Consider the following 13013-nt stretch of genomic DNA (forward strand, 5'->3'; position numbering starts at 1 on the left):
ACTTAGTAGTAAAAGAGTTGAAAGTTTAATATTTAATGTTTTAAAGGTCATAAAAAAAGAATTGAATATGAAAATGTCTAGAGCCAAAAGACCCTATGGTCTGTGGGATACCTTAATTCATTCATATTTAATAAATATTTATTGAGCCCCTGGAATCAAATGAAGTGTTGATTCCACAAAGGCACACACAGTTCTGCCTTTAAAGAAGTCATAGTCTGGGCCGGCCCCGTGGCTTAGCGGTTAAGTGTGCGCGCTCCGCTGCTGGTGGCCCAGGTTCGGATCCCGGGCGCGCACCAACGCACCGCTTCTCCGGCCATGCTGAGGCTGCGTCCCACATACAGCAACTAGAAGGATGTACAGCTGTGACATACAACTATCTACTGGGGCTTTGGGGGGAAAAAATAAATAAATAAAATCTTAAAAAAAAAAAAGAAGTCATAGTCTAACACGAGAAATATGGATGTTGTTAGTTACAACTCGGTGTGAGAGATGAGTTGTAATGGCTGTGAGTACCTATGAAAAGCCCGAGGAGAGTGTAATTAACTTGGATGGAGAGGGGAGGCGTTGGAGGTTCCTGAAAGGTTTCTGAGAGGAAGTGCCACTTGAGGTGAGAGTTAAGAGCTTGATGGAATTAGGGTGAAAGGGAAGGCCACTTCAGAGGGAGGGAACTACGAGAACAAAGGCAGGGAGATGTGTTTAAATGGGAACTGCAAGTAACATGGGTAGCTAAAGCATGGGATTTGGTGGGCAAGAGCAGAAACTGTCACGGTGCTTGCGTGCAGTACTGAGGAGACTGGACTCGATGCTGTCAGTGGGATCACTGAAAGATTTTTGAGCAGTGCAATGACATCATTAGATGTACATTTCAGAAAGTCTTACTGGTGATGGTGTCACGTGTCTGACACGTTATATTTTTAAAAGTGCTTTGCATTTATAGTAGTTTCTTCATTTTAAAATCTGAGACTATAATATATATCCTTCCCATCTCTCAGGGTCAATGTGAGAATAAAATGACAAAATGTAAGGAAAGGGACTTTGTAATACCCATTGTATAAATGTCTTTTACCTAAGAACAATACAGATCTGTTGTTCTTAGCTACAGGATGTTGTAAGTTGGGTTTTCCATCTTGAAGTGCCTGTGAAGGTACATGGTTTGTCAGTGACAGTGCTATTTTAACATATGAATTTTTGTCCCATATGAATTCTTTGAAGCTGGAATTGAAAGGTCTAAGCAGAGTCAGACTTTAGACTCAGGCAAACGTGGATTTTAATTCCTCCTTTATCACTAACCAGTTGTGTTTTCTTGGACAATTTACTGAACTTTTCTCAGCTTCATTTTCTCTATCAAAGGGTCATGGTTGTGGTGATTAAACAAAGTAGTGAATGCAAACCATTTTGCAGATTCCTTGGCACATAGAAAATGCTCTATAAATGACAGTTTACTGATGGCCAGATGCTCTTATGAGCACTCAATGTGTTATCTCATTTAGGCCTCCTAACAACCCTATGAAGTAGGTACTATTATTTTCTCCATTATTCAGTTCAGAAATCTGTTGCGAAAGGGAGACTCTTCCCAAGGTCACACAGCTAGGAAGTGGCAGAGCTAGGATCTGAATTCAGGCAGTTTTGACTCCAGAGGCCAGGCTCTTCACTGCTGTTCTTTTGCTGCTTCCCTGTGGAATACACTATTATTATTAACAGATTGACCCAATATTACCATTCCAAGAATGCATGGGGCAAAGTCTATTTTTACAGACAATCCCAAATGCTGCTTCTGTTCATTTTGACTGGCTCCTTAAATGGACAGTTAAAAAATCACTTGTGTGCACTTCTTATATTCATAAAACGGGGTGCTACTGGGTGTCAGTCTCTGATGAAGACTCAGACTGTGCCCTCAATGACCTTACTCACTGTGAGGAAGACAAGACAGTTTTGAGATCTATATCTGCACATGTGAGGTCTGTAAATGGAAGGACTCTCAGAAATCTAATTGCTAACCCTTTTATTTCAGGGTGTTCTGTAGGATACGTGTTTGTTTCTTCATGAATTAATGTGTACATAAATGCATGCCAAGGTGCAAGAAAACCCTAGCGATCCTAAAGGCCTAGTGGGACATGGGGTCAAACTCAGATTATAAGCCAGTGGTCAGGATAGAAAAGAGGGATGTGGCCTTGCTTTGTTTGGAGTAACAGAGTAGGCCAGTTGCTGAGGAGAAGTAAAGCTCTCCAATTCAAACTCAAATAAGTTTTTTTTTTTAAGGGTATACAGTTTTTTTCCAAGTGTACTCATCCCCATCTAAGAATTAATGGAAAATGGTCCAGAGTCACAACACCCATAAAGAAAGAAAGAAAAAACACCAAGGAGAAAAGATCTGTACACAGAGACAGATTAGATTGGTGGTTACCAGAGGGGAGGGGGCGAAAGGGATAATTCGGCACATGTGTGTGGTGATGGGTTGTAATTAGTATTTGGGTGGTGAACATGATGTAATCTATGCAGAAATAGAAGTATAATGATGTACACCTGAAATTTATACAATGTTATAAACCAATGTTACTGCAATAAACAAATTAAAAAAAAAAAAAAGACAAGATCTGTACATATGAAAGGAAGAGATAGGGAGGGAAGATGTGGGCAGGAGGGGGAGTTGTCCTAAGTCAGATGGCCACCAGTGAGCTGGTTTATCTAATAATGATAATAGCCAACACTTATAAAGCTATTCAACGTCACAGCTTTATGGGGTAGGCACTGTTATCCTCCCCATTTACTGATGAAGAGAGGATAAGTAATTTGCAGTGCCACACAGTTATAAAGGAGCCAGGATGCCATCCAAGGCAGCCTGACTTCAGTCAGTTCTCTTCAACACATCCATTTACTTGCCTGGGTACCACCTGGTTCCTCCACTGGACCCTTAAACTCATCCACTTTGGTAGTATATGATATGCTCAAGTTGAGGGAATTGTACCCATTGTACTCAGGTTCAGTGTGTGGAGTGAATCCTGGGGAGAGAGGAGGGAAGTGACAAAGTAAGCTGGCGCTGTTGTGAACGGACAGGGGCAGAGGCCCCGGAGCGCAGCGGCAGATGCGCGGGCCGGCTCTGGGGGGCGGAAGGGAGGGACCGCGGTCTGGTCCTCTGGCCGCTGCGGGGCGCCGGGCGCGCAGGCGCAGGCGCGTCTCGGCTGTCAGGCCCTGATGCGCGGGGCCACCTGCAGAGGCCGCCCCGCCCCGCCCCACGACATGCCCTGGGCGCAGCCCCCGGTGCCCTTCCCGCCCGCGCGGTCACAGAGTGACCTGAATCCTTCTGTGCCATAAGCCGGGTGGAAAAAAGTATTTCCTCTTCTCCTCCCCGCCACCCCTTCCCCGGGGAGAGCCGCTGGCCCCTCGGCAGGGGGCTGCGCACGGCGGTGGCCGCGAGCCGCGGCTTTGTTTCCCAGGCACCTGTTGTGGGTCCCAAATAGAAACCTCGCTCTCGGGGATCCGGGGCCCGCCGGCCAGTGTCCGGGGGTGGGCGTGCTTGGCCGCGCGATCAACCCCGGTGGGCGGGCCGGGGGAGGGGGCCCGGGGCGCCGCGGCTCCGCATGGAAGGGAGGGGCCGGGAGGCGCCGGGGTCGGAGCCGCGCCAGCCGGGGCGCTGACCGCCGCGCTCGCCCCCTCCCTTCCGCCCTCCTCCCTCCCTCTCTCCGGGGGCGCGGGCGAGTGTCTGCGGCGCGGCGGCCGGGAAATGCCGCAGATGCGCGGCGCAGCATCCCGAGCGGAGGCAGCGCGCCCGTCCTCCCGCACCGCCGCCGCCGCCTGGGTCCGGCCCGGAGCAGGCGCCGAGCGCAGGGCCAGGGGGGCGGCCGCGTGGGCCGCAGAGGGTCCCGGCGCCGGCCACCCCCCGCGCGTCCCCGCCCTGCTCCCGGCTCCTCCGCGTGGCGTGGCGCTGCTGGTCGCCGCCCCCGGGCTCGCCGAGATTTGCCGCTGCTGAAACCCGAGCGGGGCTCTGGCTCCCCGGGAGCCCGGCGGCCCGGCACCCGCGGTCCGCCAGGGGGCTTGGGCGTTTCCTCGGCCGGCCCCGGCGCCCACCGCCCCCTCGCGCCCCGGCTCTGCGTCTCCGGCGCCAGCGCTCTCCCCCAGCCTGCCGCTCCTTCCGCTTTTCCAGTTCCCAAGGCTGCGTCTTGCTGACTGCGAGCCTGTCCCCGGGTTACGAGGGGGAGAGGGGGAAGTGGCCACTCATCGTTTAGATAAACTTGGGCATGGCGGGGTACCTCTCCCCGGCCGCTTACCTGTACGTGGAGGAGCAGGAGTACCTCCAGGCCTACGAGGATGTCCTGGAGAGGTACAAAGGTATGTGGTCCCCTGCGCTCGCGCTGCGGGGCTTGGCACGGACCAGCGGGATGACCGTTACCTTTGCTTAACCAGAGCCACCACTGCTTGGGCATAAGTGAACAGGTGTCTGGACCAGTCTTGGGAATGGGCCTGGTCTTTGTGGATGGGATTCAGTGCCCGCCACGCAGGGAGGGTGGTGGGGTGGGCGACGGTCTGGAGACGCCCTTGGATGGGCGATAGAGTAGGGGGAAGGGGTTTGGTTTCCAAGAAGCACATCGCGTTTTCTCTCTCTTGTAAAAGCTCTTAAGCACTACGCATAATCATAATTCTTCTTGGGAGGGTGGGTACCGATGAATTCTCCATGGGATTACTAAGGCATTGCTGCTTTTGCTTGGCGTGGGGTATTGGTTAGCCCTATAAAAAGGTTCTTGGTTTCTTAAATAAATGGACTGTGTCACCACTGAGCATCACTACACCATTTTTCTTAAAATGATCTTATTTGAAAAAAGTTTCTGGTTTGTGGCTATATACCCGTTCTTATGCATCGTAAAAATCATTTGATAGTGTGATAGATGAAAGACTTTAGTCAGTGAGTCTGTTGTAAATTTAAAGGAGTGTATTTTGAGATGTTTTTCTGCCTATCCTTTATGTTGGGAAAATTTTATGCCAACCTGATCAATATTAATATTTTAGTATTACGTTTACCTTGACTTTATAGTTAAATATAATGTTAGGCAAAGTGCATCTTCTCATCTTAAAGGATCTTTTTGTCTCTGGAAATTATTTTTCAGTGTGTAGACGGTCTCCTCACTGTGGCTCCTAAAACACTCCACAGCCCGGGGTGGCTCACAGAGCCTTAATATAGTAATAGTGAATAGTGGCCTGTTTCTTAGATTGGAATCAGATGGTTTTGTATCTTTTGAATATTTGCTTTGGGTTTAAGAAACTCAATTTCTGTAAATTGAATGGGGATTATATGGCTAAAAATGCATGTATTAATAGTTTTCTACTACAAAGTAGAAATGTAAAATCCTGAACTGAATAAATAAATTCCAAATTGCCGAAAGGCTCAAAATCCACCCACAATTATGTTTAATCTCTTTCTAGAACATATTTTATTACTGACATTCTTTTAATCCATGTAGAATTTTGTAAACAGCACAGACAGTCAGAATTCCTTTGTGCCAAGACTATTGTGTATAATACTGCCACTGAACAAGTGCAATGATACTTTAGGCTAAAGAGCATCTGTAGTATTTGTGTGTGTGTGCGTGTAATATACTCATGTGTACATCCATCTTTCCATTTTAAAATAAGGTTCCTAATCAATTGTTTCCAGAAATTTAAAAATGAGAAATATTGCAATATAGACTAGTAAACTTTATTGAAGACATATGCCTGTGCTCTTTAAAGTCAGAAAGAAAAAAGTCTGAAAGTTCTAAAGTGTATACATTTTATACTTTTGAAAAAAATTATAGCTGTATGAATTTTTGTCCCATCACCTTTTACCTCAGTGACATGTGGTAGGTTTCAGGTGACTCTGAAAACAGAAATACTTAAAGTGCTGATTTGACTTGTTCTTGAGGAAACAGACATTACTTAAAAGCTTGTCTCTATTTGTCTATGGAAATAAAAGGAAATTGTCACTACCTTTCATTTTAGTTATAATCTAATGATGAGTATTGCAGTTACACACTTTTTCCAAACATATCGTCCAAAATTTCACGGAAAAAATGAGGATTGTTTCATTTGTGGTTTTAAAATGCTTAGGTCATCCATTTGTACTTGGCTTTATGGATGTTCTATGCTTCATTTAGTTTTGGGAAGGAAAGTAAGAGTATTGGGCAGTGTATTCCATGAAAAGCTGGAGACCTGGAAAACTCATTGTTTCCCAATGTGTTTTGAAGCCTGTTCTGATTCTGATTTCCCATCAGTATCCAATACGATGACTTCACTACAGTGCTTATTATCCTGATGACTTGCTATGGGGGCTGATCTAATCAGAAAGGAATTGTAGGCTGTGAATAGGGAGTGTCAGTTCACTAAACTCTCAAAGTACAGTTGCTCATTTTCTGAAACCATGCACTGTTCAAAACATTTTACATTCCCATTTGAACTTAAGTGAGGTTATTTTGATTGTTCTTTCTGATGAGGTTCCTTGGTTACAGAGTGAGTTTGCACTCAGCTAGAGTATTCTCAGGTTGCCAAGTTATCATATGCCCCAGCTGTTGAATAGTGTAAGTGGTAGAGTCAGCTGGAAAAAATGCAGAATCTGTCTGTTGTCAGAAATGTAGGATTATAATAATCTATAGAGTTAGGAATTATGAGTGTTAGATTTAGAGGTTGAGAGTTTTGTTAGGCTTAGTCCTCAGACAGCCTTGGAAGGACTTCAGACCTAGCCCTCTGTAGAAAAACAAGAGGAGTGGCAAGTGAGAGAGGCCTAATTATTTATGGTGTGGTCTATTCTTGTGTTTTGCGTTGGTCCTTTACTCCTGAGTGAAAATAGGCAACTGTTTGTGGAATTAGAATAACACGGAAAGAGCCGTTTGCTACAGAGAAGTGTGCAGTGTTCTGATTCGTGTTCTAGTTCTTTTACTTATAAAACACATCCATAGCCAGAATATTCAGGACATCTGATTAAAAAAACATCACATTACTTCAGCTGATACCACAATCAGGATGAATAAAGGCATTTGCGAATAAAACATATTTCTCTATTATTATTTATGCTAGAAATTGCTCGTCAGTGGCTTTCTTTTATATCTATAGTAAATTATCCAGTGTATTTACTATGTAATGTAATTTACTATGTAATATAAAATATTTTTAGTAGCTTAGCGTAAAAGATACAGGATAGTCCCTCTTGTCTTTCCCATCAGTATAAGGAAACTAACCTATATACTGTTACTATAGTTAATTACTACATATTATTATATTATTACTATTAATTAGCTGTCACTATGAAATTCTGCTATTTGAGTCTCTCTTTGGAAGATTTTATTTTCTTAACACATTGTTACTTTTTAAAATATGATGTTAAGTGTGAAAATGAGTTTATTAATGTGAACCCAACGAATTTTCTTCTGTACATTTTAGACTTAATTAAAGAAGAAGGTAAGTCATTTTGGTCCAACAAAATGGATATTTTTCAATTGACCTGGAAATTAATGTTATCCCCAGACAACTGAAAAAATGTGTTTCATTATCATTTTCTATGAAAGCTGAATGGCAGATTTGTTACTTGTCTATAACATCCCTAAAAAACCCTCTTCCATTATTCAGAAAAGCGGCAGAATTTTCTGTTTTTCATGAAAACTTTGAGCAATCGCTTGAGTCTCTTCTCTCATCAGGGCTATATAATTTTGCCTGTGTGCATGGTGACTGAAGGAACTGAGAGCTACTCCAGCTATAGTTTTCATTTTCAGTTCAGTTTTACGGGCTTCGTAGATATGTGATTGGTAAAAATCCTGTCTTTTAACTCGGTAAACCAACTCTGGTGCCAGTTGAATTGCAAGGTGGAGTATAAAGGTTTCTGGTAATTTCCTCTCTTCATGTAGTGTGGCCTTTGATGATCTTGCTCAGTGGTTTTCAGTTGACTTCCACGATTCTGCATAGTCTTGATTTCCGATTTCATCTCTCATGCTCTGCTCATGGCTTAGTAGTCAGTTTTGTAATAAATGAACTTTAGCTGTGCTGCATCTTGATAGTGTTATCTTGTAGCTGGTGATAACAGTATTAGTCCAGGCTTTTTCTTTTCTTTTAAAAAATGAAATAGGCTTAATCTGGTAATAAGTGTTAGTAAAGATGGTGTTCGGCTGTTTGTAACAGAAAACAGATGATAGTGCTTAACCAAAATAATGTTGTCTTTTTCTCAAGTACTGAGAGCCCCACGGTAGGCAGGCCAGGACTGTAGGGTACCTCTATTTGCCAGTAGGACCCAGACTCCTGTGTTTCTGCTTAGCCACTTGGAGTGTATCATGTGGCCATTCTGTCGTCACAAGATGGCTGTTCCTCTTCTAGCCCTTGTGTCTCAATTCCAGATGGGGTAAGGGGAAGTGCAGGGACAGAGGACAAAAGATGCAAACGAGCTGATTCAGCCTCCTTTTAAGGAGCCTTTTTGGAGGCTCCTTAGCAACTTGCACTTGTACGTCATGGGCCAGAACTGCTACGGGGCCGTTGCTATCTGCAAGGCAGACCAGGAAAATACAGATTCTGAAGCTGGCTCCATTTAGTGCCCTGAACAAAACTGAAGTTCTGTTCGTAAAGAATGAGTTAAGAATGGATATTGGGTTTGCAACCAGCAGCGTCTGGCATGCAGAGGGTGAAGTGTCTGTCCTGAAATTGGAAACTTAAAGTTTGGATATGTGTTAACAAGCATAACACAATATATTTGACTATGTTTGACTATTTGACTTTGCTGCAGTTTGAGAGAATATCTGAGAGCTCCATTGACTTCTCTGAGGAGTTTCAAAATGACACAATTTAATGTTTTATAATGTTATAACATGGATGTGAAAAGTAATTTCTACCCGATAATTAGGCTTTAAATTGGCCAAAGAACTTGTTCATTGCCTCACACCGTAAGGAGCACACATCAGTTCAGGAATAAAGCAGTTATGAGATATTGTTAGTGAATTTAACTTTGAACCCAAAATATCATACTGCTGCTCCTTGAGTTTCTTTTGTTCTGACTTCGCCTTATACAGTTATCTCAACATTTGCTTAGGGATTTTTAAAAAGCTTTATGCTTTTAAAAACTTTTTATTTGAGCAATTTGGAGGTACTTAATTTCTGGCTCAATGATGATTTTAGGTAATAATTGAGATGCAATGAGAGGTGGTGAGAACAATTTATTGTCTTACTGTTATTCCATAGGCAGGCAAAGAAGCCTTTGTGTTTCTGCCTTTGGGTTGTGTGTACCCAGGAGCCTGGCTCCGTGGGGAGCTGGAGTGTTTGACCAGAGCGTCTTCTTGATTTGTTTTTTTTTTTGTGTCTGTGAGGAAGATCAGCCCTGAGCTAACATCCGTGCTAATCCTCCTCTTTTTGCTGAGGAATACCGGCTCTGAGCTAACATCTATTGCCAATCCTCCTCCTTTTTTTTTTTCCCCGAAGCCCCAATAGATAGTTGTACGTCCTTCTAGTTGCTGCATGTGGGATGCGGCCTCAGCATGGCTGGTGAAGCTGTGTGTTGGGGCACGCCAGGGATCCGAACCCGGGCCGCCAGTAGCGGACCGCACGCACTTAACCGCTAAGCTATGGGGCGGCCCCCAGAGCGTCTTCTTGAGATTGGAGATTGTAAAAACATCTGAAGCTATAGAGAGGATGAAAAGATGGAGTATCTAGGCTGTTATGTGTCCCTTCCTGTTTTAGTTCCATGACTGAGTATAAAAACGAACCAAGATTATCTGACCCTATAAGCCTGATGAACGAATTGAGTGAGAAGATTCGTAATTTAGAATGTTTAGTGTGTCCTATTAATTTAAAAAGAAACTCAGATGCTTCGGTAATATGGACTCTTCTCTCTATAACAGCTTTTGAAAAAAGACTTCCGTGTCCGTTTTTCAGCTCTTAGTAATTTAGGGATCACATTCTACCCACTTGCAAAGAGGGATTTCAGGCGGCTATCTCTCCGTTGAAGTATATCATTATTTCTGTAAGTGATCAGATAGGCTTTTATTTATTTATTTTTTGGTCCATCCCTTTAATGCAATTGTATTTGCTATTTTCCAGCCTACTTTCGTCTGTCTCAGAAGAGGAAGCAAATAATTCTGCTTGGGTTGGGTGTTAGGGAAAGCTTTCTACTTAGGGTCAAATGGGGTTTACCCTGTGAGAGGTGAAGGTACTAGGGAGGAAAACTCCAAGAGGAGAGGCTGGCATGACCATTCCATTTCAGTAGCATAACTGCAGAATCCAATTTGTATGTTGGGCTAAAGTGCACAGTAGGTTTTAGGGATGGGATTGGAGAGAGGCTGTAGGAAGATGGAAATTGATGAATAGGGAGAGTTACGTTGGCCCAGATTGAAAAAGGGCCTTGAACGCCACACACAGGACCACGTCTGGGCTTCATTGTGTAGGCAGGGAGAGGAACCCTGATGATCTTCAGCAGGATGTTACCAGTGAGATAGGTTTTAGAGAGAGGACTCTGGTAACAGTGTGGAGGATGGAGTGGAAAGGAAGACCCAGGAAGCAGGGAGACAGGTTAGGAGGCCCCCGAAAAATGATGATGGTTGGAATGGAAGGCTGATTCGAGAGTAATTTCAGAGATGACAGGGTGGCTGCCTGGTTGGTTCTGTATGTGGGGACAGGAAGAGGCGTAACAACTCCCACTGTTGGGGTTAAATTTGAAGGAGGCTGGAGTGTTTTCTTTTTAATTTGTGAAAAAAAAATTTGTATTATGTGTTCAATAGAAAATATGTTTTTGAAACAAATTTTTAATATTAATCGTGATTAGACCTTCCTTGGTAGTGAATGCTGTTTTCCTTGACCTTGGAAATACAGCAACCAGTGTGACCTAGAAAACTGGAATGTTGTGTTTAATGTAGGGCTCCTTAAGTAATACTTTATCAGTCTGCTTTCTGGGAATCCTCTGAGCATGATTTGTAGTGTCTTAGAGCATTGAATCTGTTTTCTGTAAGCAAATAAAATTGTTGGTTTCAGATCCTTTTTATAAGTAACTATAGATGATTAAAAAACAAATCTTGCAATATATTTTAACAATTTTTTTATTTTGTTTTATTTCAAAAAGCCTCTTAATTATTGTTTTTTTCCCCTATGTAAACTTCAGCAGATTTGTAGAGTCGGTTTTGTTTGGTATATAAGAAGCAATGGTTATATGATCATTTAATACAAGTTCTAAGCCATCTTGAATTAATGTATTAAGCCTTTAATTTTTAACTTAAAATAGTAAGAGTAATAGCTACCATTTATATGTCTATCTACTTATATGGCAGGCATAGTACTGCGTATTGCAAATGAATTATATGTATATAATTCTCGTAATTCTTTATCTTGGCTACAACTACTTCTATCACCAATATGGAAATTGAGGTTTAGAGAAGTTAATTTTCCTAAAATCATATAGCTATAAGTGGTAGCAGTGGCATTTGAACATCAAGTGTATATTTGACATAAACTATGTGGTATATTTTGAATTTCGTTACGTTGACTGGGAAATGTTGCGGAAATAGTTTTTATGAGAATTTTTTATTAGGATTATGATTTTGATTAATGCTAGAACTTTGTGAGGTGTGTAAATGGATGCATGAAATAAAAATTGATAGTTTAAAAATTCACAGAGATTTATTTCACTTGAAATATTAAATAGACTTTGGAGCTTGAACTGTTGTGTCTTAGCTGGATTATAAATTCTAATGATTAGATATCCATGAAAGGAAAATAAAATATATGAGCATTTCCAGTGTGTATTTAGGTTGAGGAGATTTTGAAAACAATTAAGTTTTGTAAATGTCACCAGTGAATGTGGCTGCTTTGATACATGCCTGAAATCTGTCCTGGAAAGAATCGTCAAAGGGAGTTGACAAAGTCCTGATTTTTCTCCAGTGGGTGAAAATATTTCCCAGTGAATCCTGGTATTAAAGACATTATACAATGATACTATTGTCCCAGTGAATTAAAAAATGCCCCTATATTCAGTGTCACAGTTCTCCATGCTGGCCATGCCAGTGTGACCATTTGTATTCTTGATTTTTGGTGTGAAATACTACTACTTGGTGGCTTATTTTATCCTACCTTTGTTAACCCAGTAAAGTAGATGTGGCAGGTCTACCTCACTAGGTTAGCAAAGGTGGGATAAAATAGGGCGTATGAAATATTTGAGCAGTCGAGGTTACATAAACAGTCAATGAATGAGGTAGACCTAAGAACTTAAGTCCTCTGGCTCCTCCTAGGCCAGTAGCCTTTTTTTTTTTTTCTTCCCAATGGAATACTTTTTAGAGCAGTTTCAGGTTTACAGAAAAAGTGGGCGGAAAGTACAGAGATTCCCATAGACTCCTTCACCGTGCTCCCTCCCAGTTTCCCCTTTTGATATCTTGCGTTGGTGTGGTACATTTGTTATAATTGGTGAACCAATATTGATACATTATTATGAACTAAGATCCATAGTTAATATTAGGGTTCACTGTGTTGTGTAGTTCTGTGGGATTTGACAGATGCATATCATGTGTCTACCATTACAGTATCATACAGAATAGTTTCACTGCCCAAAGAATCCTCTGTGCTCTACCTGTTCAGCCCTCCCCACCCCTGAACCTCTGGCAACCACTGATCTTTTTATTGTCTCCATAGTTTTGCCATTTCCAGAATGTAATATAGTTGGAATCATATCGTATGTAGCCTTTTCAGACTGGCTTCTTTCACTTAGTAATATGCATTTAAGTTTTCCTCCATGTCTCTTTGTGGTTTTATAGCTCATTTCTTTGTATTGCTGAATAATATTCCACTGTCTGGATGTACCAGTTTGTTTATCCAGTCACCTATTGAAGGACATTTTGGTTGCTTTCAATTTTTTCAATTGTGAATAAAACTGCTATGAACATTTGTGTGCAGGTTTTTGTGTGGACGTAAGTTTCCAACTTATTTGGATACACACCTAGGAGTATAACTGCTGGCTCGTATGATAAGTCTGTGTTTATCTTGTAATAAACTGCTCAACCATCTTCCAAAGTGGCTCTACTATTTTGCATCCC

General features: G+C 42.3%; 1 protein-coding gene across 16 annotated transcripts in view; it reads left to right on the forward strand.

Annotated features, from left to right (window-relative positions):
* The window catches only part of DST (dystonin), a 441352-nt gene that overhangs the window by 91519 nt on the left and 336820 nt on the right, over positions 1 to 13013 (forward strand). For 5 of the 16 annotated variants that reach the window (XM_058554109.1, XM_058554120.1, XM_058554115.1 and 2 more), the window contains exon 1: positions 4060 to 4326. The exons of the other annotated variants lie outside the window; for them this stretch is intronic. In XM_058554109.1, the coding sequence (XP_058410092.1) occupies positions 4236 to 4326 (91 nt within the window). In that variant the 5' untranslated portion in view covers positions 4060 to 4235. Of the gene's footprint in view, positions 1 to 4059; positions 4327 to 13013 lie in introns of those variants that run through there. 16 annotated transcript variants of the gene reach the window in all.

The sequence above is a fragment of the Diceros bicornis genome, chromosome 14 (genome assembly GCF_020826845.1).
Source record: "Diceros bicornis minor isolate mBicDic1 chromosome 14, mDicBic1.mat.cur, whole genome shotgun sequence".
NCBI lineage: Eukaryota > Metazoa > Chordata > Mammalia > Perissodactyla > Rhinocerotidae > Diceros > Diceros bicornis.